This window comes from Rana temporaria, chromosome 8 (assembly GCF_905171775.1).
Source record: "Rana temporaria chromosome 8, aRanTem1.1, whole genome shotgun sequence".
Lineage (NCBI taxonomy): Eukaryota > Metazoa > Chordata > Amphibia > Anura > Ranidae > Rana > Rana temporaria.
In genome coordinates this window covers 160,496,429-160,519,871 of record NC_053496.1, presented here as the reverse complement: position 1 = coordinate 160,519,871, position 23,443 = coordinate 160,496,429, and the positions used below count along the sequence as shown (strand labels likewise).

Here is a 23,443-nt window from a genome sequence, read left to right as displayed (position 1 = left end):
AATGTCTGTGGAGGAGGTGTGGACACTGTAGAGTGAGGAATGTCTGTGGAAGGGATGTGGACACTGTAGAGTGAGGAATGTCTGTGGAGGGGATGTGGACACTGTAGAGTGAGGAATGTCTGTGGAGGGGATGTGGACACTGCACAGTAGGAATGTCTGTGGAGGGGATGTGGACACTGTAGAGTGAGGAATGTCTGTGGAGGGGATGTGGACACTGTAGAGTGAGGAATGTCTGTGGAGGGGATGTGGACACTGCACAGTAGGAATGTCTGTGGAGGGGATGTGGACACTGTAGAGTGAGGAATGTCTGTGGAGGGGATGTGGACACTGTAGAGTGAGGAATGTCTGTGGAGGGGGTGTGGACACTGTAGAGTAAGGAATGTCTGTGGAGGGGATGTTGACACTGCACAGTAGGAATGTCTGTGGAGGGGATGTGGACACTGTAGAGTGAGGAATGTCTGTGGAGGGGATGTGGACACTGCACAGTAGGAATGTCTGTGGAGGGGATGTGGACACTGTAGAGCGAGGAATGTCTGTGGAGGGGGTGTGGACACTGTAGAGTGAGGAATGTCTGTGGAGGGGATGTGGACACTGCACAGTAGGAATGTCTGTGGAGGGGATGTGGACACTGTAGAGTGAGGAATGTCTGCAGAGGGGGTGTGGACACTGTAGAGTAATGAATGTCTGTGGAGGAGGTATGGACACTGTAGAGTAATGAATGACTGTGGAGGAGGTATGGACACAGTAGAGTGAGCAATGTCTGTGGAGGGGATGTGGACACTGTAGAGTGAGGAATGTCTGTGAAGGGGATGTGGACACTGCACAGTAGGAATGTCTGTGGAGGGGATGTGGACACTGTAGAGTGAGGAATGTCTGTGGAGGGGATGTTGACACTGCACAGTAGGAATGTCTGTGGAGGAGGTATGGACACTGTAGAGTGAGGAATGTCTGTGGAGGGGATGTGGACACTGCACAGTAGGAATGTCTGTGGAGGTGGTGTTAACACTGTAGAGTGAGGAATGATCTATGGAGGGGATGTGGACACTGTAGAGTGAGGAATGTCTGTGGAGGGGATGTGGACACTGTAGAGTGAGGAATGTCTGTGGAGGGGGTGTGGACACTAGAGTGAGGAATGTCTGTGGAGGGGGTGTGGACACTGTAGAGTGAGGAATGTCTGTGGAAGGGATGTGGACACTGCAGAGTGAGGAATGTCTGTGGAGGAGGTGTGGACACTGTAGAGTCAGGAATGTCTGTGGAGGGGATGTGGACACTGTAGAGTGAGTAATGTCTGCGGAGGGGGTGTGGACACTGTAGAACAAGGAATGTCTGTGGAGGGGGTGTGGACACTGTAGAGTGAGGAATGTCTGTGGAGGGGGTGTGGACACTGTAGAGTGAGGAATGTCTGTGGAAGGGATGTGGACACTGCAGAGTGAGGAATGTCTGTGGAGGAGGTGTGGACACTGTAGAGTAAGGAATGTCTGTGGAGGGGATGTTGACACTGCACAGTAATAATGTCTGTGGAGGTGGTGTGGACACTGTAGAGTGAAGAATGTGTCCGGAGGGGGTGTGGACACTGTAGAGTGAGGAACGTGTGCGGACACTGTAGAGTGAGGAACGTGTGTGGAGGGGGTGTGCACACTGCACAGTAGGAACGTGTGTGGAGGGGGTGTGGACACTGTAGAGTGAGGAATGTGTGTGGAGGGGATGTGGACACTGTAGAGTGAGAAATGTCTGTGGAGGGGATGTGGACACTGTAGAGTGAGGAACGTGTGTGGAGGGGGTGTGGACACTGCACAGTAGGAATGTCTGTGGAGGGGATGTGGACACTGTAGAGTGAGGAACGTGTGTGGAGGGGGTGTGGACACTGCACAGTAGGAATGTCTGTGGAGGGGATGTGGACACTGTAGAGTGAGGAATGTCTGTGGAGGGGGTGTGGACACTGTAGAGTGAAGCATGTGTGTGGAGGGGGTGTGGACACTGTAGAGTGAGGAACGTGTGTGGAGGGGGTGTGGACACTGTAGAGTGAGGAACGTGTGTGGAGGGGGTGTGGACACTGCACAGTAGGAATGTCTGTGGAGGGGATGTGGACACTGTAGAGCGAGGAATGTCTGTGGAGGGGAAGTGGACGCTACAGAGCAGTAAATCCCCCCCCCCCCCTGAGCCTATGACACCATAAAGAGAGATTCAAAACAAGACAAAATAAATTAAAATAAAAAGTAATTGGTTTTATTACATTGAAAAATAAATACAGCATAAGCAAAAACAATTCTTCTCTGACTATAAGAGATGTCTCCAAATTGTCTACAACTGTCATTAGAAAAATACTATTACAGTAAAAACTTGAATTGCGGGTAACTTAGTCTGTGAGTGTTTTACAAGACAAGCACATTTTCTTTATAAATTTTAACTTGATAAATGAGTGAGGTTTTGCAATACAAGTAGCGTCACATCACTGAGTATAAAAGAGGCGTCTCTAAGTTTAGCAATATGGTTACATTTAATGAAGGTACAACATTTAGCAACTCACATGGTTGATTAAAACAGGCACATCTAAGTATGCAGGCATCATGGGTAAAGATGTCCACATAGACCGTCCTCTGCACCGCCATCAACGTCATCCCTTTCACTCTGTGCTTCAAGCTTCGATTTTAGATCGCCCTACTGCAGGATAGTCTTCCTGGTCACAGTTACAGGCTGATAGAGGTGAGATCTGGCAGTGTGGAGCACGGTCTATGTGGACAGCTTTACCCGATGCCTGCATACTTAGATGTGCCTGTTTTAATCATCAACCATGTGAGTCACTAAATATTGTCCCTTCATTAACCACTTCCTACCCGGCCACTGTATATATACGGCCGGCTGGCTGCTCTCTCCTTCTGAGTGGACGTCCAGGAACGTCCCTCAGAAGGAGGGGGATCGTGTGCCCGCGCATCGGCGAAATCCTAATGCGCTTGTGTTACCCGACACGGCACATCTCAGATCAGCAGGAGGGCTCTGTAATTGGCCCTGCTGATCACATGACGGATGTGTCCAATCACAGCCATCATGTGATGTAAATACAGAGTCGTGTTGCTAGGCGATCGGCTCTCCTCTCCTCACACAGAAGTTCTCGGTGAGGAGAGGCGAGCGGATCGCTGCAGCCAGCTGGTGATCAGTGGGTATGGCCTGTTTTTACAGCTTTTTACACACTGATCACCAGCCTAGTGAAAACACACAATGTACCCACACAATAAAACCACCTGTCCCCCACATATGTCCCAGTAAAATCATATGTCCCAATGATCATCTGCACACATATGTCAGTGATTACCTGCTCACATCTGTACATGATCTTCTGCGTAAATATGTCTTTGATCAAATGAACCAATTATTAGACACTTAATGGGATTTTTTTTTTTACCAAAGACTTGTAGCAGAATACCTTTTGGCTTAAATTTATGACAAAATTTGATTTTATTGGATTTCTTTTAAAACAGAACTTCATCTTTAAAAACGGCGTTGCCCACACACCATCGTTTTTGAAAAATGATGAACAAAGCGTGGTGACGTACAACACGTATGACGGCACTCTGAAGGGGAAGTTCTATTCGCCTTTGGGCTGCTTTTAGCTGATTCCGTGTTGGTAAAAGACGATTCGCGCTTTTTTGTCTGTTACAGCGTGATGAATGTGCTTACTCCATTATAAATGGTAGTTTTACCAGAACGAGCGCTCCCGTCTCATAACTCGCTTCTGGGCATGCGTGGGTTTAAAAAAAATCGTTTTAGCCCACACACAATAATTTTTTACAACCCGAAAAACGACATTTTAAAAAACGACATTAAAAAATGCAGCATGTTCAAATTTTTTTTTTACGTTTTTCAGAAGCCGAAAAATTATGTGAAGCCCACACACAATCATTTTAAATGACGTTTTTAAAAATGTCATTTTTTTTCATGCTGAAAAACGACCGTGTGTACGCGGCATAATAAGGAAGTGGGTGGAATTCCCCAGAATTGATGTGGTTAAATGTAACCAAATTGCTACACTTAGAGGTGCCTCTCTTTTATACTCTGTAGCTCCTTATTCCCTTGTCGATGTTGCCATTTGTAGAGGGCCATTTTATGATTACACAGCCAAAATCACATTGATATAATATTTTTATATGGACTATAGACTGAAGGACTTATGAATAAACGGTTGTAGCACAAACCATCTGAGTTTCCATTATTTCTTATGGGGAATTTGCATTGATATACCTGTACATGAGTGCTTTGGATTACAAGCACATTTCTGGAACAAATGATGCTCACAGTCCAAAGTTTTACTGTATCTCTTTGAATTCTATTATCATAATTTGAATTATCCTGGATTCCCAAGTATTTTCTTAGTGTGATCTGTAGGTCCATTGCAACTTTTCTATACAATCTTTATAAATGGGCAATACAGTATCTAAATACAAGAAAGTCACGTCTCTTTAAGATGAAGGATTCTTGTATACTGTTGGTCCACCACCCATCCCGCTTTGTGTCATGTAAGGGGTAGGTTGTTGAAGCGGGTAGGTAGGATAGGATCCAGAAACTGCAGATGGTTGAAAAACTGGAGCACTGTTCTGTATCACAAATACCTGAGAACAAATAATATATATGTATAATAAAAATAATATATTGGATGCATATATATAACAATTACAGAGAGTTGTATTGCAGAGTAAGTGCAACATAGAAATATATCAGTGGTTTTAGCAAATTCTCTCCTATTTTTGTCCATATCTGCAATGAATTTATTTATAATACATCACTAACTAATCACAGTACTTTTAACAAATTGAGAATTTTTTTTTACAAAAATGTTTTAAAAGATATTGATCATAATAACCAGTCTTATTTTTTTTAAGTGAATGAAAGATTAAATGTAATCGGTCAATAACGTAACCAAATCACTTTTGTTTCCATTTTTTTTTTGTGCCAGCTTTACCCAGAAAATATACGGTACTTATACAGCACTTTGACAAGACTGACTTTTAAATCTCAGCATAGCTTGTTTAAATATATTCCTTCCAAAAAAGTAATAAGAGATAGGCATTACAATATTTTTTTTTTGTTTCACTATAAATTTAAAAAGCCTTTTAGGAACTAAAGAAAATTATTACTAAGAGGTAGAGTTTTTTTTTTTGGTAGAAGAGACTTTGCTTGGTTTTCTGCCAAAATATTACAGCACAAGCACAATGTTCACTCTTGATCTTAGAAATGTCAAGAATGGAGGCTGGTGCCAAGATAATGTACCTCCAGAGCACATGCTTAAGTTTTACATCATCAGAAGCCATCCAATGGTTAAAGTAAAGAAGAAATTTGATGCAGGCAAAGTTGCAGAGAAGATGGCAGCAATAGTAGATGAAACAGTGATGTTAAATGTAACATTGGCAACATAATTCCACCACAATGTGCAGGTGTCTTATGTGTATGGAAAAAAAAAACTTTCCCCAGACTTCCACAGTGTTGGAACTGATAAAAATATAATTTGCAACGTTCATATAAGTTAAAATGCACCTCCTGCGAAAGCAGATCAACAGCTTTCAATTAAAGTGGTCAACAGAAGGACCAAACACTGACACGGATTAATGGATGAATGTCTGAGGGTCATAAGCCTACTGGGGGTATCCATGAAGATATATCTGTTGGGTGGGACCAAAACAAAAGAAGAGAAGCGCCTCTAAGTGCAGCAGGATTAAATGCTTTAATGTCCCCAATAAAAGGCTACTCACTAAATAGTTAAAACAGGCACATCAAGTAGTGTAGGTCCAGAACACCAGGTGCGGGAGATTCTGGTGCCACCAGAAGACAGATAAAAAGTGCTCCAGGAGCGAGGAGGAAGCCAGCTGAGGCCTTTGCCGGTCAAGTGGAGTGCAGCATGGATATATATATATATATATATATATATATATACATACATACACACACACGTGTATATATATATATATATATATATAGCATCATCTTGAGTGTTATTATGCTTGAGAAGAGAGCGTGCATGCCCCACTGTGGCGCCGAGCATGCTTCGAAATGCGTTGCATTCTGGTCCTGAACACAGTCCGTGTCACCTTGCTCCTGACCGCCACCGACACTGCATTCCATGCTGCCCTCCACCTGACCGGCAAAGACATCACCTGGCTTCCTCCTCGCTCCTGGGGCACCTTTTATGAACATAGTGTATATACAGTGGGGATCGAAAGTTTGGGCACCCCAGGTAAAACTTTGCATTAATGTGCATAACCAAGCCAAGGAAAGATGGAAAACTCTCCAAAAGGCATCAAATTACAGATTCGACATTCTTATAATATGTCAAAAAAAGTTAGATTTTATTTCCATCATTTACACTTTCAAAATGACAGAAAACAAAAAAATGTCGTCTGCAAAAGTTTGTGCACCCTGCAGAGTTAATATCTTGTACTGCCCCCTTTGGCAAGTATCACAGCTTGTGAATGCTTTTTGTAGCCAGCCAGCCAAGAGTTTGAGGTATCTTTGCCCATTCTTCCTTACAAAAGTCTTCCAGTTCTTTGAGATTTCTGGGCTGTCTGTCACTCACTGCTCTTTTATGGTCTATCCATAGATTTTCAATTATGTTGAGGTCAGGAGATTGTGAAGGCCATGGCAAAATCTTAAGTTTACGCCTCTTAATGTAATCCCCCATGGATTTTGAGGTGTGTTTAGGATCATTATCCATTTGTAGAAGCCATCCACTCTTTAACTTCAGCTTTTTCACAGATGGCATCAAGTTACCATCCAAAATTTGCTGAAATTTTATTGAATCCACTTTTCCTTCTACTCGTGAAATGTTCTCTGTGCCACTGGCTGCAATACAACCCCAAAGCATGATTGATCCACCCCCATGCTTAACAGTTGGACAGAGGTTCTTTTTATTAAATTCTGTGCCCTTTATTCTCCAAACGTACCTTTGCTCATTCCGGCCAAAAAGTTATATTTTAACCTCATCTGTCCACAGAACTTGTTTCCAAAATGCATGAGGCTTGTCTATATGTTCATTTGCAAAGTTCAAACGCAGATTTTTGTGGTGAGGACGTAGAAGAGGTTTTCTTCTGATGACTCTTCCATGAAGACCATATTTGTACAAGTATCTCTTTATAGTGGAATAGTGTACCACAACTCCAGTGTCTGCCAGATCTTTCTGGAGGGATCGTGCAGTCAAATGTGGGTTTTGAATTGCTATTCTCACAATCCTGCGAGCTGTTCTGTCTGATATTTTTCTTGGTCTTCCAGATCTTGCTTTAACTTCCACTGTTCCTGATGACTGCCATTTCTTAATCACATTACGAACAGAGGATATTGACATCTAAAAACGATTTGCTATCTTCTTATAGCCTTCTCCAGCTTTGTGAGCGTCAACTATTTTCAGTTTCAGTTTTCTAGACAACTGCTTAGAAGAACCCATGGTGCTGATTGTTGGGGCAAGGTCAGATGAGTCTGGGCATTTAAAAACCTTTGAGATTGACTTTACCTGGTCTTCCCAGACGATGATTGAGAACAATCCATGACACTGGCCGGTCTCAGCTTGCAAAGGGGGCAGTGCATGCTATAAATTCTGCAGGGTGCCCAAACTTTTGCAGACGCCATTTTTTTGTTTTCTGTAATTTTGAAAGTGTAAATGATGGAAATAAAATCTAACTTTTTTTGACAAATTATAAGAATAACTAATCGGTAATTTGATGCCTTTTGGAGATTTTCCATCTTTCCTTGGCTTCGTTATGCACATTAATACAAATTTTTACCTGGGGTGCCCAAACTTTCGATCCCCACTGTATACATACACACACTACCTGGCCGAAAGTTCCCTGCAGGCTAGAAAAATAATAATTCTATGACAGCTAAAAATACACTGAATAAATACTAAAACATGTATATACATATGTAAAAAATGGTATTACTAATATCAATATATATATCAATCGGCCATCTCCTTGGAGAAATTAAATGGCAAAATAATCGGGGGGTAACAATACTCAGAAAAGCACAAAATATACACAAATTAGTGCAGCGCTAAAGAACAACCTGACTAAATTTAGAATAGAACCCTTATACTAAACTGATATTTACAATATTTTAATGTAAGGAATATGTAATTTTTACCATAAATATCCTTCTTTTTTCTAAATCTTGTATTTAGTTAGTCAAAAGACACAAACCATGGCATCAAAAAAAAAAACACGGAAGAAGAATAATGGCGTATAGAACAGCAAAAAACAACAATGTAATATATGAGATAACAATTCAGAATAAAAGACATTGGGCCAGATCCACAGCCAGCCGCCGTAACTTATCTTTTCCCATTTAAGTTACACTGCCGGAAAATTTCTACCTAAGTGCCCGATCCACAAAGCACTTACCTAGAAATTTTCAGGGGTGTAACTTAAATACCGCCGGCGCAAGGCGTTCCTATTTAAATGGGAGCGAGTCCCATTTAAATTAGGCGCGCTCCCGCGCCGAACGTACTGCACATGCTCGTGACGTCATTTTCCCGACGTGCATATCGCGAAATTACGTTACGCCGAGCTTCGTGAATCGCGCCGGGTCAAAAAAGTTGCGTCGAAAAAAAAAAAAAAGATACGACGGGAAAAAAATAAATAAATAACAGCGTCGCGGGTAAGAAGGGTCTACTTTTACAAGGTGTAAACAGTTTACACTTTGTAAAAGCAGCCCTAATTTTACACATGCAACTTAATACTTACGGAGAAAAAACGAAGCGTAAAAGCTTCGTGGATCTCCGTAAGTGCTAATTTGCATACCCGAAGCGGCATTTCGACTCAAAATGCCCCCAGCGGCGGATGCGGTACTGCATCCTAAGATCCGGCAGTGTAAGTCCCTTACACATGTCGGATCTTCTGCCTATCTTTTGGAAACTGATTCTGTGGATCAGTTCCAAAGATAGAAACAGGGATACGACGGCGTATCAGTAGATACGCCGGCGTATCCCTTTTGAGGATCTGGCCCATTATGCACATCTTATACCTCTATCGCTTCACCTATCCCTGGCTAGATGACTAAAAACGGGAAATCAAAACTCCACAAGAGTGAGATAGAATACTGCCGGAGAATAAATTGCTAAACAGGGCGATTTCATGGAACTTGCCCATTTCCTTTTCCAATTAGTATCGGAGAAGAAATGGTAGAACCGTATAAAATACGTCAAGAAAGAAAAGGGATAGAGGAGTTGAAAAAGAAGAGCAAGCTAGAAGTAAAGAAAGAACGCAGAAAGGGAAGAGGAAGAAAAAAAGTAGAGGGGGTGGAAAGGATGTAGAAGGGTAGGGGCAAGGATAATGAGAACCGGAGGGAGTGGAAGGGAGATGGAGAAATGTGATCTCACAAACCACAAATTTTAACATATGAATCACGTAATCGGTACTACCAGATTACTGATGTCACCCATAGATGTGTCAGAACCAATTTAGTCTACAGTGTCAATTTCAAGGAGGGCTTGTCCCTCATCAGAGAAGACGAACATATTGTCCATGTTTTGGAGTAGCATTCATGTTGGATGGGCACTGAGAGGATAAGATCGTCCATTTTATTTATTTCCTCCACTTTTTTGAGCCATCTCCAGCAATGAACTGAGCTTGAGTTAAAAACGCTGTGTAAATTTTGCAAATGTATTGTACCATCTGGTTAGAATTTTAAAATTATTTAAAAAAAAAAATTTCATGTTTGGGGGTTGTAATTTTCTAGTAGGTGCTGGAATTTACGCGGCATGTAAGTGGTATAAAAGATTAATGTAGTGTACCTAAAATATTTGATACCTAGGACAGATAATTTTATTACTGACTGCCTACAAAATCATTTTCAGTATGTAGCGCCCCCTTACTTTCATTATGGGCACTTCCCTAAAGTTAGTGGGGAATGGGAGAGCTATTTTGCTCCCATTCACAATTTGCTAAATTGGGCTGCTGTCATTCCTGAACTGTCCTGTGGGTCAGTCTGAGATCCATGGGTGACGATCCCTCCCCTGGTCGACAGGTGGCGCTAGAGGGGTTCTGGCAGAGTAATTTTCCCCAGCAGCCAATTAGAGGTGTTTTCCCTTGCGGGGCATGCTGGGGGAGAGTATATCTGTGGCAGACGCCATTTTTGTTGGTTCTTCGCGGGTTCCAGGTGCAGCACCCACCTTCAGGGTGTGCGCATCCAACGGACCCCGGCGATATGGCCTACCAGGCTGGGGGCGCACGCTACACGGAGCTCCATGTTGCTGAAAGGGGCCCCAGTGACTTACTGGGTCCCCAACTCTATTGAGGAGATCCCAGGCTGGGTGCCGTTCGATGGGGGGTTGACTTGAGGAGAACCCGGAGGCAGGTTGTCCAATAGGGATTGAACGAACCATCAGGGATCTGGTGACCGGGACATTGACAGGTACGCATCAACTGTCACCCGGTGACCCTAACTTAATCTACTGGGAGGATTCGCTCAATCTATTCAGCTCTTCCAAGTACTAGACCTGTGGCAGAGGTCCCAAGAGCCAGGTCTGTGGCAGAGATCTGTTCCTCCCAGCAACCTAAAGTGACACTTCGGCTGCCAGGCTTGTGGCAGGAGTCTGTCCGGGGGCACTTCACCCACTCTGGCTAGAGTGACGACGAACTGTATTTACTACTACTGTACTACTGAGAGCAGGATTGCTCTTTTCATATCTAGGCCTGATACTGCAAAGTTCTCTATCGCTTCATCAACCTTTTCTCTCTACATTATGTTGATGTTAACTATGTTGGGCCGAGAATAAAGCATTCAAAAACCTTCTTTCATTGACTGGACATTCGCTCACTACTCTACTCAACTGCACCCCTAGACAACAGTAAGAGGTAACTTAATATGCCGATCCCAACAACAACCAGTGGCTCCTGAGGGGGTAGCGCTACAAGTAGCATTCCTAAAATGAATTATAACTGCAGGCAGACTGTTTGGTGTCCTCAAACGTTATTGATCAGTGTAAAAGGACTGAACTGAAGACTTTAAGGGCCAGTTCACACCTAAATACAGTGCGCCACAGGAAATTTGATTTTATTTGTGCACACTGTGTAAGGCAACCTATTCAAAATGATTGTGCTGCAACACACCTCAAAGCACAAAAAGGTCTGCTTGCATATTTTTGCAGCACATTGCAAGACATTTTATGTGCTGCAGTAAACTATAATGTATCTGTGTTATGAATGTGAGTTGAGATGACATAAAAAATTAGTGGCACTCCAACACACAAATGCATGCACAGTACGCTACTGCTTTTGTACCACGCCCTTATTACTTTGTGTTAAAGATTTGCCAACATAAAAAGATATGACTTCTCTGGCACTTACCTGAGCAGGTTGTGTTGAATTTGAGTGCGCTTGGGCCCGACAGGCAAACACAGAAAGACTAACGGAAACGGAAAACTGCAGCAGATATGTAAGAATGAAAATTCCACGGAGAACATGGCCTCCAACCTGTACATGCAAATAAACACATTAGAGAGTGAGTGCAGATTTACACAGCCTGACAGGGGCGGACTGACCACTCGGGCACTGCCCAAGGGCCCCATGCCACTAGGGGGCCCCATCAGGGTTGCCAGCCTCAGTAAAACCAGGGACAGCATGTAAAAATCTGTGTTTTTTTACATCTGTCCCTGAAATGTCCATTACCGACATCCTTTTGGTCTAAAAATCCCAAGATCATAGCTGCCCTGCCTCTCCAGTACCTTCTCAGTGTGTGTGTGTGTGTGTGTGTATACTGTGTGTCTGTATGTGTATTCTGTGTGTGTGTATACTGTGTATGTATACTGTATGTGTGTGTGTATACAGCACTGTGTGGCCCCATAATCTATTACCTGGGGGCCCCATAATCTCCTATTGCCCGAGCGTGCCATGAGTTGTCAGTCCGCCCCTGCAGCCTGATAGTCTCTTCTTTTGCTTGAAGACTTATTTTGTAGAGCTATTAGGACATATCTTTGTTGGAGCTCATAAGAAATTTACAGCTGAAGTTTAGAGAAAGAAAAACAATTCTCTGCAGGGATACCTGTACTCTTCCTGTCTCGCTTTTGCCCATTCAACCCTATTATCAGCAGGAACCAAGCATCATAAATATAAGCGCATAATGTAATAATATTGGACAGTAGAAGTAAACATAGAGCTTTTTATCCAACCGTATCTGGACAAAGATATCACTGATATCCCCTCTCCCCTTATATAACTGATAACAGCTCGAGGAGCTGTCATTCGACTTGTTTTACTGCCGGGATCAGTCATGTGCGCCGGGTCATCATTTTTTTTATCTGTGAGTTGCCTGACAGCAAGCATCTCAGTTTATTTCTGGGTAGCATCCTCTTTTTTTGTGAATGAGTAATGCCGCGTACACACGATTGGAAATTCCGACAAGAAAAGTCAGATGTGAGCTTTGGTCAGAAATTCCGACCGTGTGTAGGCTCCAATGGAATTTCCCCCAAGAAAAATTTGAGAGCAGGTTCTCAAATTTTCCGACGGGGAAAGTTCTTGTCGGAAATTATGATTGTCTGTATGCAATTCCGACGGAGAAAAATCCTACGCATCTTTGGAATCAAGTCGACGCATGCTCGGAAGAATTGAACTCATCGTAGTGTTGTACGTCTTGACAGTCGGAAATTGGTGTGACCGCGTGTATGCAACACAAGTTTGAGCCAAAATTTGTGTCTAAAAAAATCCACGGTTTTCTTGTCAGAATTTCCGATCGTGTGTACGCGGCTTTAGGGTATTTTGTACCCAATACTCATTCATGAGAGCTGGTAGCTGGAGCTCCCTTTATTATTAAAGGTGGATTCTGAAAACCCACCTGGTTCCTCCTATGACTAAAATATCACTTTTTGACATGTAAGAATTGTTTAACAGGAAAACAAAAATCACAGTTAAAGAAGTACATTTTGATGTGCCTATTTAAAAAAAAAAAATTGGCATCTCTCTCTGCCTCTATTAAGCTAAACTTAGTTTTTGGCTTCACTGTAGTTAGTGGAGAAAGGATCGTGTTTTGTCTGGTGAGCGTTTGATATTTGATTGCTTCTGTGTGTTTCTGAAGGGAGCTTCCAGAAGTATAGAACAGGGAGGTTCAATTACTCAGTTATGAATACTTATCAAACTTTGACCAATCCCTGGGAGGGGGCACCCAGATGGTGGCTGAGGAAGGTAATACATATTTGGGAGGTCTTTCCAGTGGGTTCTTTCCTCTACAGCAGGGGTCTCAAACTCAAATTACCTGAGGGCCACAAGACAAGTTTTCATATGCCATGGGGGGCCGCATGCAAACTTTCAAACTTCAAAAACAACAGTACTGGTGTCAGCGAACACATTATTAACCCCCAGCCCTGGTGTCAGCGAGCGCATTATTACCACCAGCACTGGTGTCAGCGAGCGCATTATTACCACCAGCACTGGTGTCAGCGAGCGCATTATTACCACCAGCACTGGTGTAAGTCAGGGTTTGACAAATTTGCTTGGAATCTAGGAGCCAGCTAAAAAAGTTAGGAGCCAGAAAACGCACCCCGTCCCGACGAGCTTGCGCGCAGAAGCGAACACATACGTGAGCAGCGCCCGCATATGTAAACGGCGTTCAAACCACACATGTGAGGTATCGCCGCGATTGGTAGAGTGAGAGCAATAATTCTAGCTCCTCTGTAACTTAAAACATGCAACCTGTAGATTTTTTTAAACGTCGCCTATGAAGATTTTAAAGGGTAAAAAGGTTTGTCGGCATTCCACAAGCGGACACAATTTTGAAGCGTGACATGTTGGGTATGAATTTACTCGGCGTAACATTATCTTTCATAATATTAAAAAAAATGGGGATAACTTTACTGTTGTCTTATTTTTTAATTAAAAAAAGTGTAATTTTTTCCCAAAAAAGTGCGCTTGTAAGACCGCTGCGCAAATACGGCGTAACAGAAAGTATTGCAACGATCGCTATTTTATTCTCTAGGGTGTTAGGATAAAAAATATATATAATGTTTGGGGGTTCTAATTAGAGGGAAGAATATGGCAGTGAAAATAGTGTAAAATGACATTAGAATTGCTGTTTAACTTGTAATGCTTAACTTGTAATACCAACGGCCACCACCAGATGGCGCCAGCTCACATCTGGTGGTAATAACTTGTAATACCAATGGCTCACCACCAGATGGCGCCAGCTAAAAAAAAAAAAAATTTTTTTTTTTTTTTTGCTCCCCTCACTTCCACCCTACCTGCGGGCCATTTATAACTGGTCCGCGGTCCGCAAATGGCCCGCAGGCCGGTACTTTGAGACCACTGCTCTACAGGGAGGGTTCTAGTTCTCTTGGGGCTGTTACTCTTGGGAGAAATAACTAGTAAGGCAAGAAATTGCAGTCTGAACCTCAGCAGGTGCTTGGCTGATTGCCAGGAGAAGATTACTAAAGGATTTTTGCTGAAGGACATTATCCTGAAGTTCTAGTCTTGAGAAGGATCTTTTGTCTCCATCACTGAAGAGTGTCATGTGAAAGCTGGATGGCAGTCAGGTTCTGGGACATTGTGAGTCAGACCTGGTTTTGAAACTTTCACATGTGCTTGCAGCTATGTACTAATACGTTTGTCTTCCTGTTTATTCTGACATCATTTTGGGAGTATTCTGCACACTTATTTCCTCCTCTCCAAGTTTCTGCAAATAAAATCCACAAAAAAACATCCAGTATACTGAGCCAGTGATGTTGGTGTGATTGAAACAGTTAGTAAAACTGGAAGTATTCTATTGAACCATTGCCAGTTTTTAGCAAAGCATTTTCACTAGCTGGTGAGATAGATAGATAAATAGATAGACAGACAAACAGATACTTACAATTAAACCATTACATTCATAGCCATATATATAGCCATAATTATAATCATAGCAATAATAACTAACGAAGAAATCCACAATGTTCAGTATCAATCCAAGAACTGAGAAAATGGATATCATAATGCTCAAGCCCAGGGAGCCTTTTATCTGTAAAAAAAAAACATAAGGATACTTTTCTTAAAAGCTCATCTCAATCTTATTGAATTTTGTTTCGGGCAGAATACACACTGTCAACTTCTAATTATATTGTCATAATATGTAAACAGGCAATACGTAGTCTTGGAAAAAACACAAAATAATTTTTACTAGCTTGCATGTGTTGCATTTTGCTGATCTGCACTCTGGAAGCAGCAACATCAGGTTCATCAGACCATATGGAATCTGGCTCTAGAGTATTGCATTTCCCTACACAGACTTATGCCGCGTACAGACGATCTGAAATTCTGACAAAAAAAACGTGGAATTTTTTTCTCGACGGATGTTGGCTCAAACTTGTCTTGCATACACATGTTCGTACAAATGTTGTTGGAAATTCCAAACGCCAAGAACTTGGTGACGTACAAGACGTATGATGGTACTAAAAAAGGGAAGTTCAATACCAGTTGTGTTAGTAGAAGTTTGGTGAGAGACGATTTGCACTTTTCAGCCTCGTGCTTTTCAGTCCGTTACAGCGTGAGGAATGTGCTATCTCCATTACGAACTCTAGTTTTACCAGACCGAGCGCTTCCGTCTCGTACTTGATTCAGAGTATGCATGGAATTTAGTGTGTCGGAATTGTCCACACACGATCGGAATTTACGAGAATGGATTTTGTTGTCGAAAAATTTGAGAACCAGCTCTAAAATTTTGACCAAAAGCTCCAATCGAACATTTGTTGTTGAAAATTCTGACCGTGTGTACGCGGCATAAGAGCGTTTAAGGCTGATTTACTAAAGGATTTGGGAAAGTTCACACAATAAAATGAAAACGTTCACTTTGATTTTCCAATTATGTGACAAGAAAATCCTTGTTTACTTATTTCATCTGCACGTGATTGGATAATTAAAAATATTAATGCAGTTTACTTTGTGAACATTTTCAAATCCTTTAGTAATTCAGGCTCCTTGTTTCTGTTTATAAACAGTAAGGACACCAATTTCTAGGACTGCTGAAATGTTGTCATGGTAGGGGGTCTTCAATGGATAGATGGGCAAGTGAAAGGGAATGAGGTCTTAGGAGGCAGAGCAAAGGCAGCTGGTGGCTTTTTTGGGGGGGCACCAAACAGCCTTCCCCCCTCATGGGCAGTCGGTCAGTCATCCAGCCCCACATTACCCTATCTAGGTCCCTGGCTGGCAGCGCTCCTACAGGCGAATTGGACGGCAGCATCCATCACGTCTCCTCCTCTGCATCATGGCGGCTTCCGCCATGCGTCTCCTTCCTCCTCCTCGGCGTCCAATAGGATCGCCTGTCCTTTCAGCCAATTGGGTGACAGATCTCAAGACCTGCTTCCTGATTGGCCAGAAAGAGGATCAGTGTGACAATAGCGAATATTTATTTGCTATTGTCACACAACTGGGTGGGCTCGGGGCACAGACCCTACCATTTTTTGAAGCCTATTAGAGCCCCTGGCTCTGATCACGTGCTTAAAAAAAACACCCCATTGGAATCCATGGGTCTGGCGCCCTGCATGTAGATTAGGGGGTGGCGCCCATGCACCCCTAATGGACGGGCCGCCACTGAGTTAGAGCATTGTCACTGTAGCGCACATGCTCTTTCAGTTAGTCCTTTGGCATCCTATCAGAACTGTGCATACCTTTCGCAGATCAAGCTGGCGGCCCAATGGCCCACTGAGTGTGCCTGGCAGGCTGACAACACTACTGCTCATTGCGAAGCAGTGGTTTAGTGTTGTCAGCCTGAAACAGGAAGTGCTGTTATTGGCAGAATTTTCAGGTAAGGAACTTTGTATCAGATTCAGATTTTTTTTTTTTTCATAAAGAGGAGCTCCTGTCTGCCCCATAAAATTAAAAGGTATTAGCTACAAATACTACAAATATTTTAATATAAGGACACTTACATGTCCAGGGATCCAGCAATGTCTGCACCCGAGCCAATTCTTCAATTGACTTTGGGTGCAAGTGTCAGCATTTTAAGTAAGGGTAATCAGCAGTGAAGCCTTCTTGCGCATGTGCAAGCCAAGGTTCACTTTCTGAATGGTCCAGCAGTTTTCTGTGACCTGCGTGTGCCCCAGAAGGCTGCGGGGGGAGGGGGATGAACATGGGGAGGGGGATGAACATCCTCACAGATCACGTGGCATCTGACTCAGAAGTGGGAGTGAGTACCTGTGGAATTCAGGTACCCCCCCCCCCCCCCAAAAAAAAAAAGTGCCAAATGTGTCATTGGAGGATGCAAACAAGTGGAACTTCCCATTTTTGGGTGAAGTTCTGCTTTAGAAGAATTATACAGTAAAAAAATGATGCTAAAAATAATGAATTCGTATATATAGAAAATTTGAGGTTGCCCTATTTAATCATATAAATTAAACAGTACACAAATAATAAGACATCAATGTGAGTTTGTGTAAAAAATCAGTCCACAAGTGAAGTGAAAAAATAACTCCTGATCATTATCGCCACCATCGAAGTGATACATATATCAGTGCCTCCACCAACAGATAAAGGGCTTGCTTACCAACTCCAATTGATCCCTCATTACAAGGAATCGTTAGCGCTTGTGGCTGTAGCCCAGCCAAGGCCTTTATCCAGGTCCAGATGGTCTCACTACTTGATGCCGTAAAGGATATGGTAGTATCTCAAAAGAATAAAGTGTTCCACATAGTGTAAAATCTTAGTGAGTTTATTAAATTAAAAAGAAGGCCCCTTGAGGACGTTACCTTATGATGAAATGCGTACGGAGGAATTACGCACTGACATCACCAATCCCACACATACCCTAGACGATGGGTTGTTCCGTGTGGTGGCCGACACACGAGATATCTAGGGCACTTTTTTGTTTAATAAATGCACTAAGTTACACTATATGGAGCATTTTGTTCTTTTGAGATACTACCATATCCTTTACAGCATCAAGTGGTGAGACCATCTGACCTAGATAAAGGCCTTGTCTGGGTTAAAGCCACAAGTGCTAATGATCCCTTGTAATGAGGGATCAATTGGATAGGGTAAGTGAGCCCTTTAGCTGTTGGTGGAGGCACTGATATCTATATTACTTCGGTGGTGGATAGTGGAGATCACGATCAGGAGTAGGGATGAGCTTCGAGTTCGACTCGAACATCGGCCGTTTGTCAAATTACAACATTTATGGGCCGTTTGCACCAAATTCGAGTGGCGTGTCATGGCCCATAATACACTGCGGCAAGCATGCACTATAACCCGCATGCTTGGCCAATTACAGCGCCGTCTGTACAGAGAGCCGTAATTGGCCAAAGCCAGGGTGACTTTGGCCAATTATATCTCAGGGGGTTTAGTACACGCCCCACGCTATAGAAGGCCGCCTGTGTGGCGGCCTTGTGTAGTGTGTTGCGCCAGTGGTTAAAGACAAACAGAGAGGGAGAGACAGTGTAATTTAATTTGAGTTAAGCCTCATACACACGATCGGTCCATCCGATGAGAACGGTCCAAAGAACCGTTGTCATCGGTTAACCGATGAAGCTGACTGATGGTCTGATGTGCCTACACACCATAGGTTAAATAACCGATCGTGTCAGAACAAGGTGACGTAAAAAAACACAATGACGTTCTGAAAAAAACGAAGTTTAATGCTTCCAAGTATGCGTCAACTTGATTCTGAGCATGTGCCGGTTTTTAACCGATGCTTTTGCATACTAACGATCGGTTAGGCGTCCATCGGTTCAATTTTAAAGCAAGTTCCTATTTTTTTGACCAAAGGTTAACTAACCGATGGGGCCCACACACGATCAGTTTGGACCGATGAAAACGGTCCATCAGACCATTCTCATCGGATGGACCGATCGTGTGTATGCGGCCTTGAATAGAGCAGGCAGGCGAGTCAGTTAGCTCAGTTACAGTGTGTAGAGGCTATATATGCATCCCATGTTGTATATATATATTTATACACTGTATTCAGTTTAGCTAGATCCATCCCTGTATTCTAATACCGACAGGCAGGCAGGTGATTGTGCTAGCTGCAGTATTTTCACTTAGTATACTGTGTCCTTTGCACAGTGTGCACCTAATGCCGCATACAAAAAATGACCTTTTTGAAACTTCAATTTTCAAAGACGAAGTTGCCTACACACCATCGTTTTTCTCTCGTTTTTCTGCTTGCTACTTGCTTCAGTCAGGAAGTTCCGGTGGCTGAAGATAGAACCAACCCACTTCATGGACAGCTTCCCCAAATGGACTGTAACAGAGTCCTCTCCAGTGACTGGGGCTTGGAAAGATGCTGCATACTCTTGTGCTCACTGTTGGTGGCCCGCACACCAGGCTTAACAGGGGAGGACCCAGCACCTGGGAACAGCTCACCTGCCCAGTCATTTCTGTCCCATCAGGCCGGATCTCTCTGACCCCCGGAAGCTGGGTCGAGCTGACATTTATATCCCCTGGGCATGTCCAGGAGCTCAGAGGATTGTGGGCATATTGAGTTAAAGGGACCTGCACCGGAATCTGGATAAAGAGGCATCCCACTACACAACTAGAGTATCTGTGAGGGGTTGCAGTGTTGTGGCACCAGCACCAGTGCCTAAGGCCCAATTTTTCTGCCCCTGTTTAACAGGGGCGTGTAATTACAATTTTTGATGCAACTACCACAACAGCTGCCCAGCAGGGTTCATTCCTGCACTCCAACTAGAGTATCTGTGAGGGGTTTCTGTGTTGTGGAACCAGTGCCTAAGGCCCAATTTTTCTGCCCCTGTTCAACAGAGGCATGTAATTACAATTCTTGATCTAATATTTCACAGCAGGGCCCATTCCTGCGCCCACCAAGAGTAACTGTGAGGGCTTACAGTGTTGTGGCAACACCACCACCACCAAAGGCCCAATTTTTCTGCCCCTGTTCAACAGGTGAATGTAATTACAATTCTTGATCTAATATTTCACAGCAGGGCCTGTTCCAGCACCCACCAAGAGTAACTGCGAGGACTTACAGTGTTGTGGCACCGGCACCACCACCAACAAAGGCCCAATTTTTCTGCCCCTGTTCAACAGGGGCATGTAATTACATTTCTTGATCTAATATTTCACAGCAGGGCCCATTTCAGGGCCCATTTCCTACTTGCAAATGGAAGGAGACAACAGGAAGTGAGAGGAAATCTACCCCTAGGAAGGGAAATTCTCTCCTGTAAGAGTTAATATGGAAAAAAGGTTTCTCCTCTCCTCTTCACTAAAAACCCCAATTTAAAAACAAAAAAAACATTTGTCATTGGGACAGAAAGTGAGGTGAAATCTTCTGAACAGGTGCACAGACAGCAAAACAAATGTTACAGGGATGATAACCCTTCCCTATGTTTTCCAAAAAGCTTAAAAATAGATGACATTTTTCTCAATGATTTTCATCCATGTTGCCGAAACCGGACATAACAGCCACAATCAGTTTTAATTACTTTTTTTCCTATAGAAATGTCATTTTGTGCAGGGACAGTTCTAAACACGGGAAACATGTGCCACTTCACAGGCATACTATAGTTTTTAAAACTTTTTTTTGCATTGATACATGTTCCCTGGGGCAGGACCCGGGTCCCCAAACCCTTCTTAGGACAATAAGTTGCATATTAGCCTTTAACCACTTCTAAACCGCCGTACGTCTTTATACGGCCTAACTTTAAAGATTGATATCTCGGTAACGGCAGCAGCTGCTGCCACAACCGAGGTATCAATCTTTAGTGTCAGCGGTTCTGTTAGGGATAACGGCGGTCTCCGCAGCGGATTCACCGCGAGATCGCCGTTATCGGCGGCGGGAGAGGGCTCCCGCCGCTCTCCCGCGCCTTCCGCCGCTTACCGTAGCTGTCGGTAGCGGCGGAGGCGATCAGGACCGTTCGGCTGCTGACTGGGGACGAGACTGAAGGAAAAATCTCCTTCGCCCGTCCCCATAGCTCTGCTGGGCGGAAGTGACGTCAAAACGTGAGTCCCGCCCAGCCTCTTAAAGAAACATTTTTTTTTTTGTCATTTGAAAAAATGACAGTTTCAAATTTTTTTTTTTTTTTTTTTTTTTGCATTTTAGTCTAAATATGAGATCTGAGGTCTTTTTGACGCCAGATCTCATATTTAAGAGGACCTGTCATGCTTTTTTCTATTACAAGGGATGTTTACATTTTTTTTTTCCAGTGTAAAAAATAATAAAATAAATAAAAAATAAATAAGAATTTTTTTTTTTTTTTTTTTAAAGCGCCCCGTCCCGACGAGCTCATGCGCAGAAGCAAACGCATACGCGAGTAGCGCCCGCATATGAAAACGGTGTTCAAACGACACAAGTGAGGTATCGCCGCGATCGTTAGAGCGAGAGCAATAATTATAGCCATAGACCTACTCTGTCACTCAAAAAATGCAACCTATAGAATTTTTTAAACGTCGCCTATCGAGATTTTTAAGGGTAAAAGTTTGACGCCATGCCACGAGCGGGCGCAATTTGTAAGCGTAACATGTTGGGTACCATTTTACTCGGCGTAACATTATCTTTCACAATATATAAAAAAATTGGGCCAAATTTATTGCTGTCTTATTTTTTAATTAAAAAAAGTGATTTTTTTTCCAAAAAAAGTGCGCTTGTAGGACCGCTGCGCAAATATGGTGTGACAAAAAGTATTGCAATGATCGCCATTTTATTCTCTAGGGTGTTAGAAAAAAATAAATAGTGGTTACTGCTTTTGGTGCTGAAATTCCACCCCGAGCCAGACTCTAAAATCCCTGCTCCCGAAAAAAACTGCAGTTTTTAAAACTTTTTTTTTGCATTGATACATGTCCCCTGGGGCAGGACCCAGGTCCCCAAACACTTTTTAGGACAATAACTTGCATATTAACCTTTGAAATTAACACTTTTGATTTTTCTCATAGACTTTTAAAGGGTGTTTCGCGGCTTTTCGAATTTGCCGCGAACACCCCAAATTGTTCGCCTAGATGGCTTAATTGCAAAATGTGTTAAATGATTTTGTGATGAATGCACAGAGTGTTCATGTTCATTTATTTTTACATTGTGTCTAATTGAGGAGATACCTCTTTACTCACTGTCCTGTGGACATGATGGGAAATTAGAGGAAACCTCTCCAAAGTGAGAGAACAACAGTTCACATTAGAAGCTTTCCCCTGTCTTCTGCCTAGTACACACGAGAGGATTTATCCGCGGAAACGGTCCGGGGGACCGTTTCCGCGGATAAATCCTCTGGCGGATTTTGATCTCATGGTTGTACTAACCATGAGATCAAAATCCCCGCGGAATTCCGTCCGCGGTGACGTGTCGCGCCGTCGCCGCGATGATGACGCGGCGACATGTGCGACGCTGTCATATAAGGAATTCCACGCATGCGTCGTATCATTACGACGCATGCGGGGGATAGATTCGGACGGATTGATCCGGTGAGTCTGTACAGACCAGCGAATCAATCCGTTGGAATGGATTCCAGCGGATAGATTTCTTAGAATTTTTATCTGCTGGAAATCCATCCCCGGGGACAAAAATCCGCGGAAACAGATCCGCTGGATCGTACACACCAGGGGATCTATCCGCTGGAGCCGGTCCGCGGATCAATTCCAGCGGATCGATCCTCTCGTGTGTATGGGGCCTTCCTGTTCTAGTGACAACTCAAAATCTTAGGCCGGGTACTAACGAGCAAACATGTACGATGAAAGCGGTCCGTCGGACCGTTTTCACCGTACATGCCTGCCAGAGGGCTTCTGTACGATGGTTGTACTAACCATCGTACAGAAGTCCGCGCGTAAACACTACGCGGGGCGTGTCCGCGTCGTCACCGCGATGACGCGGCGACGTGGGCGGGCCTGCCATTTAAAGGCTTCCACGCATGCGTCGAAGTCATTCGACGCATGCGAGGGACGGCGGGCGCTCGGACATGTACGGTAGGTCTGTACTGACGACCGTACATGTCCGAGCGGGCAGGATTCCAGCGGACGGTTTTAAAACACGTCCAGGAATATTTGTCTGTTGGGAAAAGGCCCGGCGGGCAAATGTTTGCTGGAATTCGGCCCGCTCGCGCCTACACACGACCGAACATGTATGCTGAAACTGGCCCGCGGACCAGTTTCAGCATACATGTTTGGTCGTGTGTACGGGGCCTAAGATTTACCCTCATGTTTAGTCCCAGGGACAGTGGTCACTGAAGTAAATAGAGTGAATCTCCCTACCCACAGGTGTCATTCATGTCCCCTGGGGCAGGACCCAGGTCCCCAAAACACTTTTTGTGACCTATATTAACCATATTAACCGTTAAAATTAGCACTTTTGATTTTTTCATGTTCGTGTCCCATAGGCGGTGTTCGCGTGTTCGAACAAATATTTTGCCTATTCGCATGTTCTAGTGCGAACCGGACCGGGGGGTGTTCGGCTCATCCCTACTGTCAGTCAAACACAATGAACATGCTTACAGGAGATAATAATATGTCTGGAATGATTCTTGTGTATGAATCCTAGAAGCAAAGTGATATTCCACAGCAAGATAGGGGTGGAA

The 23,443-nt window shown here is 43.5% G+C and overlaps 1 protein-coding gene across 2 annotated transcripts in view; it reads right to left on the bottom strand.

Annotated features, from left to right (window-relative positions):
* Positions 1–3,969: 3,969 nt before the first annotated feature.
* The window catches only part of LOC120909290 (membrane-spanning 4-domains subfamily A member 4A-like), a 32,324-nt gene continuing 12,850 nt past the window's right edge, over positions 3,970–23,443 (bottom strand). Inside the window, exons 5-7 of one of the 2 annotated variants that reach the window (XM_040321034.1) lie at positions 14,815–14,961; positions 11,325–11,450; positions 3,971–4,604 (exon numbers count right to left, since the gene is read on the bottom strand). In XM_040321034.1, the coding sequence (XP_040176968.1) occupies positions 4,455–4,604; positions 11,325–11,450; positions 14,815–14,961 (423 nt within the window). In that variant the 3' untranslated portion in view covers positions 3,971–4,454. Of the gene's footprint in view, positions 4,605–11,324; positions 11,451–14,814; positions 14,962–23,443 lie in introns of both variants that reach the window. The other variant, XM_040321035.1, reaches the window with a different exon arrangement.